General features: G+C 34.0%; 1 protein-coding gene and 3 pseudogenes across 1 annotated transcript; 2 read left to right on the forward strand and 2 right to left on the reverse strand.

The window, feature by feature from the left end:
* Positions 1 to 511: 511 nt before the first annotated feature.
* On the forward strand, positions 512 to 2,773 carry LOC120190428 (protein CHUP1, chloroplastic-like). Its single transcript, XM_039193513.1, has 5 exons — positions 512 to 596; positions 761 to 1,001; positions 1,088 to 1,161; positions 1,342 to 1,917; positions 2,005 to 2,773. Exons 2-5 carry the CDS (start codon positions 851 to 853, stop codon positions 2,707 to 2,709), a joined length of 1,506 nt encoding a protein of 501 aa, XP_039049444.1. The 5' UTR covers positions 512 to 596; positions 761 to 850; the 3' UTR covers positions 2,710 to 2,773.
* A 1,666-nt stretch (positions 2,774 to 4,439) lies between these two features.
* Positions 4,440 to 6,154, reverse strand: LOC120190058 (annotated as a pseudogene).
* Positions 6,155 to 8,564: 2,410 nt separating this feature from the next.
* Positions 8,565 to 9,896, reverse strand: LOC120190251 (annotated as a pseudogene).
* Positions 9,897 to 10,669: 773 nt separating this feature from the next.
* Positions 10,670 to 19,882, forward strand: LOC120190252 (annotated as a pseudogene).
* Positions 19,883 to 20,971: the final 1,089 nt, after the last annotated feature.

Consider the following 20,971-nt stretch of genomic DNA (forward strand, 5'->3'; position numbering starts at 1 on the left):
TTGCTAATAAAATATTTAGGCCAAGTTATATTATTGTATGTTTGAAAAAAAAAATTTAGGTTAAACCATGGTTGAAACTAATTACATATTTGGATGTATTTAGGGATGAAGTTAGAATATTCAAAAGTTTGGGGACCAATTTAGAAAGAAGGTCATAGTTTAGGGATGAAATTAGAATGTTCAAAAGTTTAAGGACTAATTTATAATGAGAATTATAGTTTGGAGATGAAATTGAAATATTCAAAAGTTTAAAGACTAATTTAAAATTAGAGTTATAATTTAGAGACATGTGATGTAATTAACTCCCAAATTTATTATTCGAAATGAAATTAATTTATGGAACATTTTTTTTTCAAAACAAAATTGGGGACATCTATTTAATTCTCAACTGCGGCATCTACATGGAATCAGCTCAGCCATGAATCCATCCTCAAATATTCACCATTGACAAACAAAAACCAAATCGAACAAGAACTAGATACAGAAACAACCAACTACGACCCCATCCTTGGTTTATTCTTACAATACCATAGTTCATGTGTAACTTTGAGCATATACTATCTGTAGCTGTCTAATATTAGCATGTTTGAATTAAGGTAATCAGTTTTTCCTTCTTCTTTGTTTAGTTGTCGATCTTTCTATTCTTGATCATGCAAAATTCTTTGTAACCTCTTAGGCTTTTATATATACTGGATCATCTGAGATTTTTGTTTGCCTCACTTCTTTTTCATCATTAACTTGTTTTGTTTTTATCATGTAGATGGAAGATGATTATGAAGAGGACTTTATAATCTCGCTTTACCCGAATCGTTGAGTGATATTGTCGGAATTGGAAGTTACAATTGTTGTGATGTCTAAAGAAAAGAGAGATTTAAGGCTTCTTTTACTCAAAATTGGGGTGGTTGTTGCCATCTCTTCCGCTGGATTGCTTTATGCTCGATTTAGGACCCGAAAGACCAAACGGCATTTGCCTTCTCCACCTCCATCACGGCGTGTTTCAGGTTTCTCGTTTAACCTTGTGTTTATTCTTTTCGGCTTTGACTAATTTAATTGCGTTGTGAACTTTGTTGTTGTTTTGATTATACAGATTGTTGCAGTGAGGCTGATGATTGCGGTGAAGACGATGCTTCGGACTTAAGGATGGCACCAGCTTCTGATCCTGTAAGTATCATTGGATAGTAAAATATAAATCATTTAGGGCACTCGTGTTGTTTAAATGTGACAATGATGTTTCACAGTATGATTATATGATTATATGATTCCATGGATCGTAAAACTGTAAAACGGAAAATCTGCTGATTCTATTTCCGTGAAAGTGTTATTTTGGTTCCTCTTTGACAGGAAGAAATATCGGTTGAAAAGGATGACGATGAGCTAGAGATCAAGCGCCTTAGAAATATGGTAAGAATGCTTCGCGAGAGGGAGAGGAATCTCGAGGCCCAGCTGTTGGAATATTATAGCCTTAAAGAACAAGAGGCAGTGGTTATGGAGCTCGAAAACCAGCTGAAGAAAAACAATATGGAGGCCAAGCCTTTCACTCTCAAGATTGCGTCCTTACAGTCGGAAAACCAGAGATTAGAAAACCAAGTTGCCGATCATTCAAAAGTCGCAGTCGAGCTTCAGGCTACTAAATCGAGAATTGAAGTGCTTAAGAAGAAACTTAGGAAAGAGGCTGAGCAGAATAGAGAGCAGATTCTAAACGTTCAAAAGAGGGTTGCTAAATTAAAAGAGGAAGAACTCAAGGCTCCCGTGGATAATCATGATATCCAATCAAATTCTAAAAGGCTAAAGGTTTTGGAAGGCGAGGCAGAAGAGTTGAGGAAATCTAATACAAGGTTGCAGATAGAAAATACTGAACTGGCTCGGAAGTTGGAATCAACCCAAATCCTAGAAAATTCAGTTTTGGAGGATCCTGAGGTACTCAGTTCATGTGTTGAATCCTCTTCCATGATATTGTTATTAATATTTTTGTTCTTGGATTTACTCCGGGTGATTTGGTTGCAGTTAGAAGCAATAAACAAAACACAAGAGCGTCTGAGGCAAGAAAATGAAGAGTTGAAGAAGCAAATTGAACAGCTCCAGGAAGACAGATGCAGTGATGCCGAAGAACTGGTGCATCTCCAATGGGTGAACGCTTGCTTGCGGTACGAGCTGAGGAATTTAGCACCCAGCCCTGGTAAAACAGTTGCTAGAGACCTAAGCAAAAGCCTAAGTCCGGAGTCGGAGGAGAAAGCCAAAAAGCTTATACTTAAATATGCACACACTGAAGGAACATGGGATAGAGGGATGAATAGCATGGATTTTGACAGTGATCATTTGTCTTGCTCGCAAGCCTTCTATGATACCGACAACGGCCAAGTAGACGGTTCTGCTAAGAAAACCCCCAACTCAGGAAAAACCAGGTTTTTAAAGAAACTTGGGAGATTAATACTGGGAAAAGACGGTTCTGCATTATCAAGGAAAAGCGTTGCTGATTCTCCGACTTGGAGTTCAGGTAGTGGGAATGATTTTGTAAACACGCTACAAAGCAAGAGTGATAGGTGGTTTACTACATCTCATAGTTCATCTGCTACCACATTTGATGTTGATCAAGTCAAGGCCATTGATAAATTCAGAAGGAACAGTGACCTGGGTTTGTATGGATATAGAAGATTGGGTTCAGGCAGGGATGCTGCTCTAGAACCCCAACTCCATCAAGGTTCACAATAGGGGCTTTAAAACAGTAAGGAGGATAGATTCACAATAGAGCAGCAAGCATTATGTAATTTTTAGTTTGACGCAATAGCTTGTAATAGACTTCTAATTCTCCAAATAAACTCATCTCTGCTTCCTCTTTAACATTTATTACGATCTCTTTTTTAATAAAAAGTGACCACGCTACAAATAGGCAGTGTACCCTTACATAGATTAAATTATGTCACACTACAAAATATTTTACATAATCTTTCAAAAAGTAGTCTCAAGTTCGAGCATTTGTAGATGCAGAAAACCTTCTTGAGAGAGATCCCCACCTTTCGTGCCCGACAGTACCTCATAGGATTAGTCTTAGGCGAAGCCTGGGACACCTTGGGATACCAAAATAAAAATAAAATAAGAATTTGATCTATCTATCTATCTATCTGTATGTTTCTCTGTTTGTCTACTTACATACCTACCTACCCTATTTATCTATTTTTATGAAAATTCTACGATACTTGTCATACATTGAAATTCACCACTACTATGGGTAAAATTCATAAATAGATATCAAATTACTTTAAAATAATCTTTTTAGACACTGAACTTTTAAAAATTACATAATAGAGATTAAATTTTAAATTTTATTACAAAATGGGCACAATACCATTATTTACCGTTAAAGGGGTGATGTGTCATGCTAAATTAATAGAAAATATCTCATTTGATCCTTCAATTGTAACTAAAATTTCATTTTACCATTAGTTTTAATTAAAATAATTTATATTAGGTTCGTTAAATTGAAAATAAAATAGATATAAATAAATTAAATATTAATTTTTTAGTTTTATATTATAAATATTTAATTTATACCATATAAATTACTTGATATATTATTAAAACTTAAAGAGTGTCTCGATTGTTTTTATTTAAGTTTGGATGTATTTTTTTAATTAATGTGATATTATAATTTTTTGGATGTATTATTTTTAAATTATGTTTAAACAATGTTGAATGCTTGAATCGCGTTGCTTAATAAAAATTAATTTCATTGTATGATAGTTAAATTTTTGGATCTCGAAAATTATAATATTTTAATTTTACAAATATAATCATAATTAAATAAATAATTAGTTACAAAATTATTTGATGAATGAAGAAAATTCGGAAAATTATAATTTTTTTAATTTTAAAATTTTCATACATTTATAAAAAATTAAGATTTTTTAATTTTTTGAAATTATTTCTTAGAAATATTGAGGAAAATACTAAAAATAAGTTTTTAGTTATAATTGAATGATCAAATAAGATATTTCCTATTAATTTAGCATGTTACGTCACCCACTTAACAATATTTAACAATCGATACATATTTTTAATAAAATCTAAAGTTTAATGTCTATTTTGTAACTTTTAAAAACACAATGATAAATAAAATCATCTTTAAAAAATGTAATAGTCATTTATGAATTTTACCCTATTTTATATTAGTAGTGCACATCAATGTATGTCATTAGTGGTGCATATCGGTATGTGGCATTCACTCTAGACTCATCCCTATTTTGAGTATTAAAGTCAAGAAAAGTTCTAATATTAAAAAAATTAATTTAATCTTATCTATAATATTCATTAAGACTAAATTAAAACATTTTTTCTAATATTAAAATCTTCCTTTCCAATCTCAATACTCAAAATAACATCTGTTTTGGATTAAAAGCAAATAAAACAATGAAATAAGATCAACCATAATGTTAGAAAGTGAAGAGGCACATATAACATTTCCCTTAGAATTAATAACATCGAAACATACAGCACAATACTCAAAATAATTGAATATTTTATATAAATATTTAAATAATATTTTCCTCTATAAGCATGGAGAAGATGGTCTCAAATTCTTTAAGAATAATTTGTCCCAAAGGCCCAATTGAATCAAAGGAGGCGACGCCTTGAACAATCAAAGCATCAGCAAGGACTTGATTAGCAGCCTGAGACGGATGGACACTGTCCCAAACACAAACTGAGAGGCATTGGCACATGTCCCCGGTGTGTGAGGATTGCACAAGAATTCGGTCGTCTCTACCGTCCCAGTTCCACAACACCCTTTTGTTGCTTCAACAAAACCTGCCAAAACATGCTCCAAATTCATCTCTAAATCCATTCAACATTTTTTTTAAATAGTTTTTAAGTTCCTTACCATAGTTTGAAGGAGATTTAACGATGTCATAAAGTGCCTTGAAGATGTCGAAAACCACAATCTTAAGATCAGGATGCTGTTTCTGGAGATTGGCTGCTGCGGAGTTGAGCTTCTTGTTGAAATTTTGAGCATCGGTATTGAACCTTGAGATGCATCCTTTCTCGTGGTATCCAAACAATGTTCTTGCTAAAGGAACGCAACCCAACGGCGGAAGAGAGGTGGCCCCAATTTTCCTAGCTCCCAACCCATACATGTTCTGTTTGTCAATCATATGGTTCAGTGGTTGAAACTGATCAAATAAACAATTCCCATTTTAATAGTTTATGTATTGGTTGGTACCTTGACGAAGCTTGTGAAGGCGTCGATGAGGAATGAGCCATACTGGTCCGGAGTATAGGCATGGTTAAGCAGAGGGTTGACATAATAGTTCTGGAGTAGTCGCCGCTTCCGGCACTCAATACATAGAGTGCATCCTTGATAATGGAGGCTGATTTGCTACTTCCAGCTACCTTTGCTAGCTTTGCTTGGTATTCCTTGAAATACTCTACTTGCTGGTCAATGTGATAGCATGCTGCAAACACACAGGAAACCAGAAACTTCATAGTTATATACTATACGGCACTTCAATGTCGATTTCAGACTATAAGGCTAACATGTTACATTCATCATGGCAGCTTTGTCATCATAGCCAGAGCCAGCTGAAGCAAAATTGGCTCCAATGAGAAGGTTCTTCCCTGATGCTTCCGGGCTAAGGTATGCCGGTGGAAAAGTTGTAAACCCCAGAGTTTCAGCTGCAAGAATCAATTTCAGTAAAACTTTGGAACATATCAATTCCAAACTCACACTTTAGTACATTGCTTAATGCTTACTACTTACCAGTGATGTCGGTGGCTAATTTTCCATTGCAAAACCTCCCGGTCGGCTCGTGGTTGGCAAAGTCCCGTCCGTAAGGAGGGTAATTAGCCTTGAAGATGGTGGGGAGATAGTCATTGTTGCCGACATCCACCACGGAGTCACCGAATGTTATGATTGCAGGGACAAGAGTGGTTGATTCTTGTGCATACCCTCTGCTTATTGATGCAAATGCAAACACCAAAAACAGAACTACCTTTCTGCAATAATAATAAGCATGCATTTTCGCTTACAAGGGAGGTTGCTGCATTGAAGCTTTGAGCACCAAGTTAGCCCTTATAAGCTGAAAGAAAATCGCAAGAACGAGGTCTGTCTTGAAGGAGGAGGATGGCGGTTGAGAAGACTCAATAAATGAGACTAGTTCAAATGAATATTTTAACTAATTTCCATATCGTTGGTCTCAGATTTTTTTTTTTCTCATTTAGGAATCTCCTCTCTGTATGGTAATGCAGAACATTACATTTATGAAATTTTCTTTCAATCTAACCAAAACAAATCATGGTGGTTGGTTGATAATAAAGAGGGGCGTTGTGTTTGGAACCAAGGAGAAAACTGCATGTGCAGGAGTTATTGGCCAATCGCTAAAGAAATTTAGTATCTTGTACGTCTGTATTACTATTACTTAGCATGCACATCAAGATATTTATTGTAATTTAAAATGAATTCATTAAACGATCTCATTATTAAAAGTTATTTTAATCTTTTTATTTTGTTCTTCTTTTAACCTTTTAATTTTTTATTCGATTAAATATAGAGAAAATAATATACTTATTAAATTATTTTTTTATCCGTATTAGTACAAGTTATTGGGATCAGAAAAAGTTAAAAAAAAACCAATAGGGTTCGGGCCGACATCGTTAGAAAAACCCACGACTCTACCACTGCCGTAATGTTGGATTGTCACCACCCTAATACCCTGACCATGCATATATTCACTTTATATAAATATTTCTCCAACTATATCTGAATAAAAGGTATAATAAAAGTTGAACCATCTAATTCACCATTATCAAATTGCTGGGCCGGTTATGGTTCCAATAATGTTACTATAGCTAGGCTGCATTATCATTGTTTTTTTTTTTTTTGATAAATTGAGTTTTATTACCCAAAGAAGTAGAGAGTCTGCTACAAATCAAATAAAAGTGTATAGCTACAATCCGATCCAATAATATACCGAAAACCAGTCCAAAAACGAATACCGAAAAATTGGATCCGATAAAAACTCAAACTGAGCCGATAAATGGCGTGCTCACGCCATAACTGAATATTTTTTTTTTTGCGAAAGATGTGGGTGAATAAGTTCCCACGCCTTAAGTAGAGATTCTTTTACAGTAGCTCGGGATGGATAAATCGTGCCCACGCCTTAACTGAAGACTTCTTTTGCGTTAGTTCTGGATGAATAAGCCGTGCCCAAGCCTTAACTGAAGACTTCTTCTGCGTTAGCTCTGGATGAATAAGCCGTGCCCACGCCTTATGCGAACGCCTCTTCTGGTATTGTCCAAGAATTACATAGGAAATTATTAACCCTATCAAACATGTTGATCTTTTCCCCCCTCAGTTTAATACCTACAAATTCTTTGATGCAAATAAAAAGATCATCAATAGATCTTGATCTTCCTTGAAAGATTCTTCGATTACGCTCCTCCCACAAAACGTAGATTTTAGCACACCAAGCAAGTTTTAAAATAGTGGAAATAAGAGAATTGCCTTTCCAAGAATTGCATGCCCAAACAATCATGTCCTCCCAAGAAGAAATGGATTTCTTTAACCTATTGTGTTGTAAAATGATATCCCATAAATTAGTGCATTATCATTGTTAGGTTTAATTACTCAATCGTAATATTTTTACATTTTGTATTCTTATTTAATATCTCAACTTCATTTCTTAAATTGTTTTGATATTCTTTTAACATCGTAGACTCTGCGATTTGAGTAATAATGATACCATCATCTAACCATATCCTGCCACAATCCTCAGCCAAGCTAATTAACTAGAGTAACCCATTTTTGTAAAACCGTTACTGAATTTGTTAATGAAACTTGAAACTGATAAAAAACCAAGACACAATGTAATCAGAAACTACATTTCATAACTGTAGACATAATAGGATACTAACACAGTGTTTAATCTAACTATATCTCATTTATTCTTTTTTTGAACTGACAATGTGGTCCATAGTGGTAGGCTTGATCTATCTCTGAGAAAATATAAATGAAGATGGATTTAATTTGCAGGGAGGGGTCGATAGTGGTTGAGAATTTGATCCAGCCTGGCTCACATTCTGCGGGACAATGATGGATTTAACAAGCAACACCGCAACCACCCAATGACTGGGGGATCACCTCTCCTGGATTCTCAACTCTATTTTTAAAGCTTTCAACTTCAATTTGAGATGCCTTTTTGCCATTGACTTCTCTTCTCTCTATTCTTTCAATTTCTCTAACAGCGGTTGACTTAACCTAAGAAGAGTTGGGAGTCCGTGGCCTAAAGTTGCTGTTGGATTTGCACAGTAAGAACACATGGAACAGGAAAGAACAGATGGAGAAATTGGAGTTTTAAAACATACTCCCATGTGCATGTAAATGAAAGTTTAAATGAGTGCTTTTAATACACGACAATAGTATAGACAAATTTTGAGACTAATACAGCAAACATTATTTTCATAGTCTAGATAAATTCTGAAACTAATACCACAAACATTATTGTCGTTACTAGCTCCTTATAACATCTTACAAATGCAAAAACAACTGTGACGACTTTTCTAGAAGGGAGTCACCACCAGGGTGAACTCTACAATCCTTATAATAATGAACTTGAAGCTGGGGCATTCAACTGGGGGGAGGCAAACAGAACCCGGATTCACCATCTTAACTTTGCCGGGAAGTACTGTAGCAAGAAAATGCAGAATGTTATGGTGGAAAACTTTGCGGACATGATAAGGATAAGGATAGGATCTAAAGCAAAGCTCATGTTTGCAGTGCTCACCTTCTCAATGAGAGAGAGATAATACGGTTTGACCTTCTCGACATCTACCTGGACTTTGCTCTTGCTGTAAAGGTCATACTTACTGCAGAATTGTACGTGGAAAAAGCTTGTTTAGTATTGGATAAGAATCAGGGAAAACATAATCTTAAGAGTGTGAGATAACTCTGGGGTAAAAGCAAGCAAAATTCCATACTAGAATATATGGAGCCACTTCAGATTCTCAGCATCCTCCTCATCATTAGGTGTTTGTATTCTCCTGACTTATGCATTGCTGCAACAACATAAAGTGCATCAGCCTGGTATATATGATGGAATCGAAATCAATCTTTGTAGAGTTGGATTAATATTAAAATGAAGCCGGCTTTTATTTCTTTTTCTTACGATAGAATGAATGGTATCGGATGATGAAAAGAGCTGCCGTTGGCAGAGTTGTATTGTTCTCCTTGGCCACCTGAATAGAGGTGACAAAATCAGTTTGTATCATTGCACTTCCTAGATGTCTAGAACGGTATTTTTAAGGTCAGAAATTCAGACACGAAGTAGGAGATATGCCAGATACATGTAGTCATCATGCCCACATGACATCATCACATTGTTGAGTCCACATCCCTCTGAGTACACCCCATACTTATTGTTGTATTCAGGTTTAAGATAGTCGGGGTTTTCCTCAAAATATTGTTCCAACAAAGCGCATAACTTCAGAAATCTTTAGACACAGACTTCATTCAAAAGCACTGCACTGTTTTCTAAACTTTTTCTTTTTTGATAGATATACAGATTCAGGATCCGAAAGAAATTACCTTGTGGGGAACAATTGACTTGTCGAAAGCACAACCAACGGGAAAAGTGTCACCTATAATACCAACAATCACATTTCAAGTTCAGATATAAGAATGTTTAATTGGAGTTTGACATTTTTCTCTAATAACGAAACTCACCTACGACAACCCACTGGGGAAGCTCACCATAGCCAGGATGAAGAAGCACCTTTCCAAGGTCTATCCCCCAAAAAAGGAAACATAACATAATAGTCAATAAAATTTTGCAAATTGTGAAATCAACGAGTCTTATTAGTACAATGTCAAGATATAGAATCCCCAATCATATCAGGATAATATCACCCATATCCCATGTATGTCACTTCAATTTGACAAACACTTAATGAATATAAAGACTTAAAATCCCGTTTTTTTTTCTTCTAAACTTTCTATGTTTTAATTAAAAAAACTTTAATCTTATTCCTATGAAATCGTAAAATAAATTTAATCATTGAAAATAAGTCAATTTTCAATCAGTAAGCATGTAGTTCAGAACTAATGACACACGAACGATGACACATAATAATTTATGACTTGCAAAACATGTGTGTCATAAAAAAATGGCATTTTTTTTAAATCTGAACGATTTATGATTTACTATAATGTGTCATATTTAATAGTCATAATTCAAAAAATTTACAAAAACACGAAGTATAGTTTTAATTGTTTGTCATCTTTAGGAGTCGTTTTCTAATTTCTCCCCCCATTATTTTCATCATTTCCCGCTTCTTCCTGTCGATAATTATCAGTTCACGCCGCTTCTTCCACAGGTATTCCTCGTTCTCTATTCCACCATTCAATTTGGGTTTCTGGTCTTAGGAATTATTATGTTATATTCCTGTGAATTTGAGATCTCTCAAGATTGCAGCCTCTCTCGCCTTTCTCTTCCCGTAACTCTACTCAGGTAATTTTCCCCCTTTTTTACTCCCAATTCTGAGAAAAAACAAAACGTCTAAAAACGAAAATGATTTTTCAAAACAAATCTTCGCTGCTCCTTTTGTTTTGATTTTCTGAAGAAAAAGCAAGAAAAAAAGAAAATGATATCCAGTAAAGAGTTAATATCCAGTAAAGAGTTAATTAATGGAGTCTAGAATGGATCATTACGAGATCTGGAACGGATTGGCCGTGGAGCTTTTGGCGGTGCCATTCTCGTTTATAATAAAATTGAAAAGAACATGTACTTTTTTTTTCAATTTCTGATTTTAATTAATGTGTAATTTGATTTTTTTTGACTATTTTTCTTTAAAAAATAGGTATGTTTTGAAGAAGATCAGATTGGCGCGGAAAACAGAGCACTGTAGGAGTTCTGCGCATCAAGAAGTTAGTTGTTACTTTCATCTAAACAAATTAATCTGTTTTCGCCTTAAAGGAATAGCGAGTTTAATATTCCAATTTACGATCTAGTTTCATTTTTGTGGTATGTAGATGTCACTTATTTCGCGAATCCAACACCCTTACGTTGTTCAATTTAAGGAAGCATGGGTTGAGAAAGTAAGATACCAGACTATTGTTTTTTTGCTAGGATTATCGAATAAAAATCTGGCTTCACTTTGTAGCTTGTTGAGTCCGTGACTGCTTCGTTTTTTTTCCTGTTGACTTTGTGTTTTGCAATTCTAATGTAGGGTTGCTATGTTTGCATTGTTACTGGATACTGCGAAGGTGGAGATATGTGAGTTTCCACGTTTGTATGTAGAAGTTTGATTCGAGTTTTTGTTATTAGACATCCTGCAAAATTTGTAGTATTTTATTATTTTCTTGTTTAACTTTTTTTAACAGGGATGAATTGATGAAAAAATCAAATGGGATCTATTTCCCAGAGGAGGTAATCTTATCTCTCTATTCCTATTGATTTTACAAGTTAGTTTCTTCTTAGAATTGTGTGGCACGGTAAAGGTTCCCCGTTGGGGTTTTCGCTTCCATGGTCCTTACCTAATTGTGGAAGAGAGGAGGTGGTTACGACTTACAGTTAATTCCGCTGGTTGTGAACATTGTGCAGAAGTTGCAAGTGGTTCGCGCAGCTACTTCTGGCAGTTGAATATCTGCATGCAAATTTTGTTCTGCATCGGGACATAAAGGTACGAATGTCAATTTACATTGGTCTTTCTATTAACTTATTTATTATGGATTGACTTCAGCACTTTCTTGGTAGTGTTCCAATATTTTCTTACCAAAGATCAAGATGTTCGCCTTGGTGAGTTTGTCTTTTCCCTTTTCTTTTTGCTTTCTTACAGGTTTTCTCTTTATCTATGTTTCCTATTAAGTTATGTCAGATATCCTACCTAATTGGCTATTCTGCTATTGTTATCCTAAATTCCTTTCTTGTCTGTATTGGTTTAGGGGATTTTGGGCTTGCTAAAACTCTAAATTCAGATGATTTGGCTTCTCGGTATATACATTGTAATGAAATGATTTTTTGACATACATTTTCCTTTTAGTCTTTTTTCAACCATATCTAAAATTGAAAATAATTGTTTTGGGTTAGCATTTCTTTCCTTATCTTCCTACAGTTTGGTATAATAAGCTTAGTAGCTTATGCTGCAAAGCTCGAAATGCAGTTTTGTGTTCTGTTGGCAGATGCCTCAATTTCCCTTTACTTTTATTGCAAAAATTCTTGCATGGTAGCATATTACTCACATTCGGTAATTAATAACATATTCCACTCTTCCAGATTAGTTGTCACAATCTAGCATAGTTACATTTTCTGGAAAAATAATATGATTTTTTAAAATGAACAGGCCTAGTGTGTGCCAAGCTTACAGTTAAATTTGGTGCTAATTTTAATTTTATTGACCGAGACCAAATGTAACTAATTGTCGAGTAAAATTTATAACATACCAAGTAGATTAACATAAATAATCACTTAATCATTTTTAAGGAAAGAACTAAGCAAAAAAGAATCATTTGTTGTTACCTTAGTATTTTTGGTATGGCATCATTAGGAACTGAAAATATGCATGTATGCGACTTTGGGTAGTTAGTCGAAGTGTTACATTGGTGATAGGAGAGATGTATTAATAATTAATCATAAAAGGGCCCAGAATTTGTGCAAGGATTAATACTGGAGTGTTGTAAATTAACTGTCACTCATGTTGTATCGATCATAAATATCCAAAGAAATAGCGTATATAAATGTATCTATTGGGTTAAATTTTGTACTCGTCATCCTTGCTCTCATAAACACTTTTGGACAAAGGAAGTGTGGAGGAGGAGTTGAAACTGCACCATGAGCCTCCAATGCAATGAGTATGAGAACAACCACTAGTCTAAAACTCGGTATTCTTAATCCCTTATATTGACAATGAACAATACTTATTTACCTTTTGATATCATTGTTCTATTTTGTATTTATTCTTATATTAGAATGTGCTAATTATTTTTAGTTCCAGTGCTAGATAATAGTGGTTTTGTACTGCCTCAGGTGGTTGGAACTCCCAATTACATGTATCCTGAACTGCTTGCAGATATTCCTTATGGTTTCAAGTCTGATATCTGGTCTCTGGGTATGTCTTTTCTCGAGTGTTTGACTTACATACATGTATATATATCAGCTGAATTGCTTCTTGTTGAACAGGGTGATGTATGTATGAGATGGCTGCTCGTCGCCCTGCTTTTAAAGCTATTGTAAGAGTTCTCACAAATGTTTTTGTTGAATCTGCTTCTTGTATTCAGTAATGAGTTTACACAGTTTCTCTTTCTGACAAATAGCACGAATTTCATTTGATGTTTTATTAAAAGAGAATTTAAAATTTTTTTTTTAATCCCTTCCTTTTTTCTCATTATGGAATTTTTCCATTGCCAATATAATGGAACTTTCTATCTTTTGGTTATCTGAATTGAGAATAATATGTAGCAACCTTTGCTAGGTTCATAACAGTTTCCATGAATTCTGCACTCCACTCTTTAAATAATGCTTTCAAAGTAGTTAATGTTGTCCTCATCTAGTGTGATGTCTTATCATTTGAGAGGTTTTCTATAAATTACCATTTGTATGCCTCCACTATCTGTGTAAATTATACAAATTTAATTCCATTAATTTTGTTAAACTTCTTGTTCTAGGACATGGCAGGTTGATAAGCAAGATAAATCGTTCCTCTATGGGCCCTTTGCCTTCTTGCTACTCTCCATCATTGTAAGTCTCATATTAACTTTAGCTCACTCTTATTGTATGTTCTCGTGATAACCAAGTATTCTGTGATTTTTCATGCTCATACTGTGCTTTTCTACCTTGTTTCCCATTTGCTTTAATTATTCTTTTATGTATTAGGTTTCAACAATGTGCAGATTTCTTGATCAGATTATTTCTTATAAATGTAGGATTTTTAAATTGGTTCCGTGAAAATTTATTTCTTGTCCCTTAATAAGGCAAAAATAGTGAAGTTTCGTTTAAATTCCAAGGGACTTGGTGATCTGTATTTGGCAGTAACACTAAGCATGATTAGTGCTATATATTTTGTCAAGTAATCAAGTCATTGCTACATGTTAATTTATTTAATTTTACACAAACAGGGAAGGCAGTTATCAAGGGCATGCTAAGAAATCCAGAGCAGACCAGTGTAAGTTTCTTTTTGCTCAATTCCAAGGATTCTCCACATGTAGGACTTCAATGTCACCTTGATTAGGCATCAGAGCTTTGAAGCACCCTTATTTGCAGCATATGTTGATAAGTATCGTCCATCATTTAGCTTCCTTTCGAACTGCTGCTTGATAAGCATGTTACCAGTGATCGTGGTAATAGGAAAAATATGGTCGAGAGTCAGAATAGTAATAGCTCATGTAGTGATAAAGATAGTTCGGTTTCAAGTCACAGGAACACTGACACAAGGATTCCAAATAACAATAATGAGGCCACTGGCACAGATTCCAGTTCTAAGGAAGAAGATATTTGCCCCATTAGTTTCTCTGGTAAAGTTGATGAAAAAAAAGGAAGGATGAAACCTTCTCATGTTCAATCAAAGAAACCAATCCATCAAAGGTAGTAACTACTTTGAAAGAAGGGCAAGTAAGAGAAAGTGGTTCCCCTATGATAGGCGGGCGTACAAAAGCTGCATGTGGTTTGCGCAACTACTTCTGGCAGTTGAATATCTACATTCAAATTTGTTCTGCATCGGGACATAAAGGTATGAATGTCAATTTACATTGGTCTTTCTATTAACTTATTTATTATGGGTTGACTTCAGTACTTTCTTGGTAGTGTTCCAATATTTTTCTTGGTATCTTATTTAGCAGCTATTAGTGACCATCAGCACTTTTATCATATTGAGGATTGATCCACTTTTCATAACTTCTTTGCTGGTTGCGTGAACTGGCAAGTTGTTGTCTGTTTGTGCACTATACAATTTGTTCATGCTACAACTTAATATTTTAGAATATCAAACTGTTTCTTTTATAATAAAAGGGTATTATTTCTGAATGTCATTTTTTTAATTCATCTCTATTATGTAGTCTCCAAAACCAGCTGAGGATTTTGCTTGGACATTTGCAAAGGAGAAGGCCTTGACTTGGTAGCTACATTGATGGTAAACTTCTGTTATTTGCTTCTATATATTGATAGATTCGTGTAAGTAATGAGTGAATTCTTGAATCTAATTACAGTTTTAAGCATGTGGCAATTGGTACTATTTGTCGATATATGAATCAATGTCTAAAGGAATAATTTGAAATGTTCGGTGGAGTTGTGAAGCATTTGACACGTACACACTTACAGGGACTCTCTTGTGGTTATTATTTGTGATGATATTGTTGTGAACAAAGTTGAATTTTTTTATAATGCGATTGATTTTATGATTTTGCATAATGTTATATGCTTCAAAGATGCATATGTAAATTGGTCATTTTAGTACTCTTTAATAGTTCATTATACTTCACTTTAAATAGTATAAATTATATACTATTTCATATTTTTACTTAGGTTGGCGATGGGAAAGAAGAATATACGGATGATGACATTGACGATATTCGCAAAGAATTGGTATCTTATGTGGCAAACTTTATTTTGCCTTGATATTTTGTATCGACATATGATTAATACAATATTTTTGATAACTTAATGTGAATATATTGTATGCAAATGGATTGCTTATATAATATGGTACACAGATTTAATATTATGAGGCATTCAATGTGATTTAGTTGATTATTTGTCGATCTACAATATATATATATATATATATATATATATATATATATTATATATAATTTCCGAAATACAATTACGACACACACGACGTTGTCGTCTTTTTAATGATGTTGCTTCATGACACGCATGTAAGTCATATATGCGTGTCATAAATTTATGACACACAATGTTGTCAAGCAGATTATGACGGGGCTTCAATGACGCGTAAGTAAGTTATACATACGTGTCATAATTTATGACCACAAATGTGTGTCATCTTAATTTATGACGGTGCTTCAATGACGCGCAATGTAAGTCATACATGCGTGTCTAAATTTATGACGCACAAATGTGTGTCATCTTAATTTATGACGGGGGCTTCAATGACACGCAATGTATGTCATACATGCGCGTCATAAAAAATTCATGTTGGTGGCTTCAACGACATGCATTTGTGTGTCATCCGCACCCATAGATGACGCGCAATGCGCGTCATTAAAGGGTATTTTTCTGTAGTGTCCAACAAAGCGCATAACTTCAAAAATCTTTAGACACATACTTCATTCAAAAGCACTGCACTGTTTTCTAACTTTTTCTTTTTTGATAGATATACAGATTCAGGATCCGAAAGAAATTACCTTGTGGTGAACAATTGACTTGTCGAAAGCACAACCAACGGGAAAAGTGTCACCTATAATACCAACAATCACATTTCAAGTTTAGACATAAGAATGTTTAATTGGAGTTTGACATTTTTCTCTAATAACAAAACTCACCTACGACAGCCCACTGGGAAAGCTCACATAGCCAGGATGAAAGCACCTTTCCAAGGTCTATCTCCCAAAAAAGGAAACATAACATAATAGTCAATAAAATTTTGCAAATTGTGAAATCAACAAGTCTTATTAATACAATGTCAAGATATAGAATCCCCAATCATACCAGGATAATGTAACACCCATATCCCATATGTCACTTCAATTTGACAAACACTTAATGAACATAAGACTTAAATCCCGTTTTTTTCTTCTAAACTTTCTTTGTTTTAATTAAAAAAAAACTTTAATGTTATTCCTATGAAATCGTAAATAAATTTAATCACTGAAAATAAGTCAATTTTCAATCATAAGCATGTAGTTCAGAACTGTTCACACACACACACACACACACACATATATATATATATATCACTACCTAAATACTGCTTAATTTAAAAATCATTTAAAACCATCAAATTATTCATTTATAATACGATTATAATTAAATTAACCAAATATTAAAACACTCTAAATGTTATTTTTGACCATTTTTAATATAAATCTGATAAAGTAACCCAACATGTAATGTCATACCACTAATAAGTTAAAGTTAGGATGTCTTATTGATATCGTCAGTAGATTTGATTCCCACAATAGCTGGCAAGCTCTTCACTTCACGTCCACTATTTTATTCGAACCTACGCATAAAATCATCACGTGATAAGTAAAACTAGTGAGAGAAAAGTAAGTTAAAACATAAATCAATAAAATATAAACAATAAACAATAACTGAAATTTAAATAAAAACAATTAAAACTTCAAACCAGAATAGACATACCGTTTTCTTTCTAAAAACCTAAAAATCATCATCTCGTGATTTATCAAAAATCATGTAAGTCGTCATCAAAAATCATAAATAACTTATATTCTTTTCATTCAAATATTTTATAACTTTCTTTTCAATTCTATGTTTTTTTTTTCTTTTATATAATGTTATAACTTTCATACTTATTGTTATAGCCCAATGAATATGTAAAAGAATACAATGTAGATTAGTATAAGGTGCGCAATAGGCACAACACTATGCCGAATCATAACTAAAATTGTGATATGATGCACTTCAGTGCAATCATAACCTGAGTACCAACGGTGCTGAACATTGGTACACAAATACAAAGCTGAACTGATAACTGATAACTAATAAGCACTCACTTAATGGTAACGCAAATGTACCTACGACTCTCAATGCAACATACAATTGACTTATATATCATATAGAATCATTTATTAATCTATGCATGATAACTGTAAAAATCTGATAACTGTAAACATCTGATAACTGAAAATCATTTGATAACTAAAAATCATATGATAATTGTAAATATCTGATGTCCACTTGTACATTTTATAGTGAATTTTCAAAATTGACTGACGAAACTGTTTTGGACAAAATCTGTGTCCTATTTTCTGACCTATCATTGATTAAAAATTCACATCTTTTTGTATACTTCTCGAAATCAGTATAATTTCTGATGATTTTCTAAACTTATTATTTAAAACATAATTTCTAGACATATTTTACTAACTAGTATCCTTGACTTATTCACTAGTTCTATTAACTTAGTAAATAAATATAACTTGAATCACACTTCACATAACACTAGGAGTCACTTTGTAACGTAACTCCAACACTGGCTCATCGTAATCCAATGTTTGGTCAAAACATATATAGAATGAAATGCACTCACATTTTACTTATTATCAAATTCTCCACGATAATCTTCTAATTTCACATCTTTTTTTCTCTTTGAGTTATTTGGATCACTAAATTTACCGTAGTCGACAATGTTATATACATCATAAAATATCAAACTTTATGTTAGCATCGAACTAACATAATTTAAACTTAAATATAAAATTCAATAAAAATAAACCTGATACTTAAATTGATATAAATTAAATCTTACTTCCATCGTAATTTTAAACTTATCAAAAATATGCCTTAAATTCCACGAATATTTGTTTCACTGTCAACTCTTCACTTTTTCTAATTGCATATCCAACCACTAATTATGAATTTTTTTTAGAATTTGTATCAACTTTCCTATTTAATCCCTAATGCCCTTCACCATTATGATCATTTCACACTAATCGCATAAAATTTCCAGCACCTCAATAAAATATTCAAATCAACACTTAAACATTTAGAAGCTTGCAATTTCATCCTAACTTTCTTGGACTTTCTAAATTCAACCACACAACTTGATAAACTTGAAATTAAATCTCAACTTAAGAATTAAACCAAAAAATCAGCATATTAAATAAATTTTCAGCATTACAATAATTACTCAATGATACTTCCACATTTAATAAACTTAAAATCAAGTCCCCATAATATTGAGACTTTTCAAATTCCACCCTCAAATTTTATCAAGTTTGCAATTTGTTCCAAACACTTTCCAACTTAAATTTACAGCATTTTCAACTATCAAAAATCAGCATTAACCCTTCAAATATTACATTCTTGCAGTAATTCCAAAATTCTCAAAACTTGTATATTAGCCATTTTTACCAACTCAAGCTTCCAAATTGATTCAATTTGATCTCCAAGTCTCTTAGATACTTTTAATATCATTTCTAGGCCATAGGAGGAAATTTCTAGTCAAAGATAATCTCCGTTGATGCCTCTGGTCATGTTTGTGGTGCTTATGAGGAATCTCTAATCCATTTTTTCGAGATTGCGCAGCTATTCGCAGCCTCTGGACTGCTCTCCCTCAAGAACTTAGTAGAAATGATTTTTTCCAATTTCCTTTGCAAGATTGGATCCTTCATGGGATCTCTCCAATAGCCTCTGCCATACAACTAATGGTCCTTGGTGTCACTGGTTTGCCTCCATTATTTGGCAATGCTGGAAAAGAAGAAATGGTTTAGTTTTCAGCAATAGCAAGATGGATATTCAAGCTCTTCTACAACAAGTTTATATTGGGCTAAACCCTATAACCATTCTGCGGATCCCAACTTATTGAACTCCTCTCATTGCCGGAGTTGATATCTTGGCAACCTCCTAACCCCGGATGGATCAGCATTAATACAGATGCTTGTCTCTTGTATTACAGGCTATGGTTCTATAGGAGTTGTATAAGAGATTATGAAGGTCACCACATTATGTCGTTTTCGAGGAATCTGGGCATTTCCTCCGTCCTCAATGCCGAAGTATGGAGTGTTTTTCGAGGGTCTGAGTCTCGCTTGGGATCATGGTTTCGAACGTATCATTATTCAAATGATAATGCGGATGCGATAAGCTTCTTTGTCGGCCTTCCAACAGGTCCTTTTACCATTGTACGTGCAATCGTTGCTCTCTATGGCAAACCTTGGTCGATAGAATTCAAGCTTATCAGACGCGAAGGCAATGGTTGCTGATTTTATGTCAAAAAGATGGAAATTTGGCCGAAAGCCGTTCGATCTTACTGCTCCCCCTGGTTTGAATGTCTCCTCCAAAGATCTACTCGGCTTTGGTTGAGTAGCTCTAATATGTAATGGCTTTTGCCTCTTTTTATAAATCAAAAAAAAAAATCTTCGTTCCCCATCGGATTTCAGATATCTAACATTACAGCAAATATCTTCTTTAAGCCAAACTCCAAAAGCGAGCGTCAACTTCACTCCCACACCAATTATTGTGATTTGTGCACCCAACCACTGTGATTAGTCCGTTTAACCCACGCTCCAAGCCCCCACAAGAAACTTCACCCCACCACAACAATAAAAGCATGAGAGAAAAATAAGGAAAACAAAACAAAGCAAAACATTGGCCCAAAAAGAGACGATCTTTAACGGATTTTTAGTTAAAAGATTGGCCAAAATTCGAAAGAACAAATTACATGAAAGCATGACATATCAGCCACATGATCTAAATTAAGTGGGCCCTTTGACGTCGCAGGATCTTCTTTGTTTGATCATGGAGAGAATGGGATATGTATAAGTACATTAAAGGATAGAGATCAGTGTCGGGTGCCAAAGGGTGATTTCCATGGCAGCAATGAAGCTTTTGCTTTTGGGTGATGAGAGAGAGAAAAGATTCTTCTCTTGTGGATATCGAAGGCAACTTTTTTTTTCTCTGCTAGAATCTATCTTCATCCCCCTCTCTCTCTTTCTGCTTTCTATTTGATGTATACTGCTTTTATTTGTTTTTACAATACTTTTTTTTTGGAAAGATTCTCGTTTCTTCTTTAATGGGGAACTTTTATGAATAGGCTTGTTAGGGGGAAAAGGGAATGTTATTTGTTATTTTGTGGTGTTGCTATATGAGTTTGGCTAAGAAGTTTGGTTCTTTTCCTGGAGCAAGTTAGAGGTAGATATTGGTGAACTTTGTATGTTTATCATCAGTAGCTAATTGTTAGAATTCATGATTTATTGATTTTTGGAGCTAAAGTTTTAATTTTTTATGTTTATGGTTTTCAGTCAAAAGATTTGTTTTCCTGAGGTGGGTTGAAATCTTTGGATGGATAGAGC

Source organism: Hibiscus syriacus, unplaced genomic scaffold (genome assembly GCF_006381635.1).
Source record: "Hibiscus syriacus cultivar Baekdansim isolate YM2019G1 unplaced genomic scaffold, ASM638163v2 tig00116962_pilon, whole genome shotgun sequence".
Lineage (NCBI taxonomy): Eukaryota > Viridiplantae > Streptophyta > Magnoliopsida > Malvales > Malvaceae > Hibiscus > Hibiscus syriacus.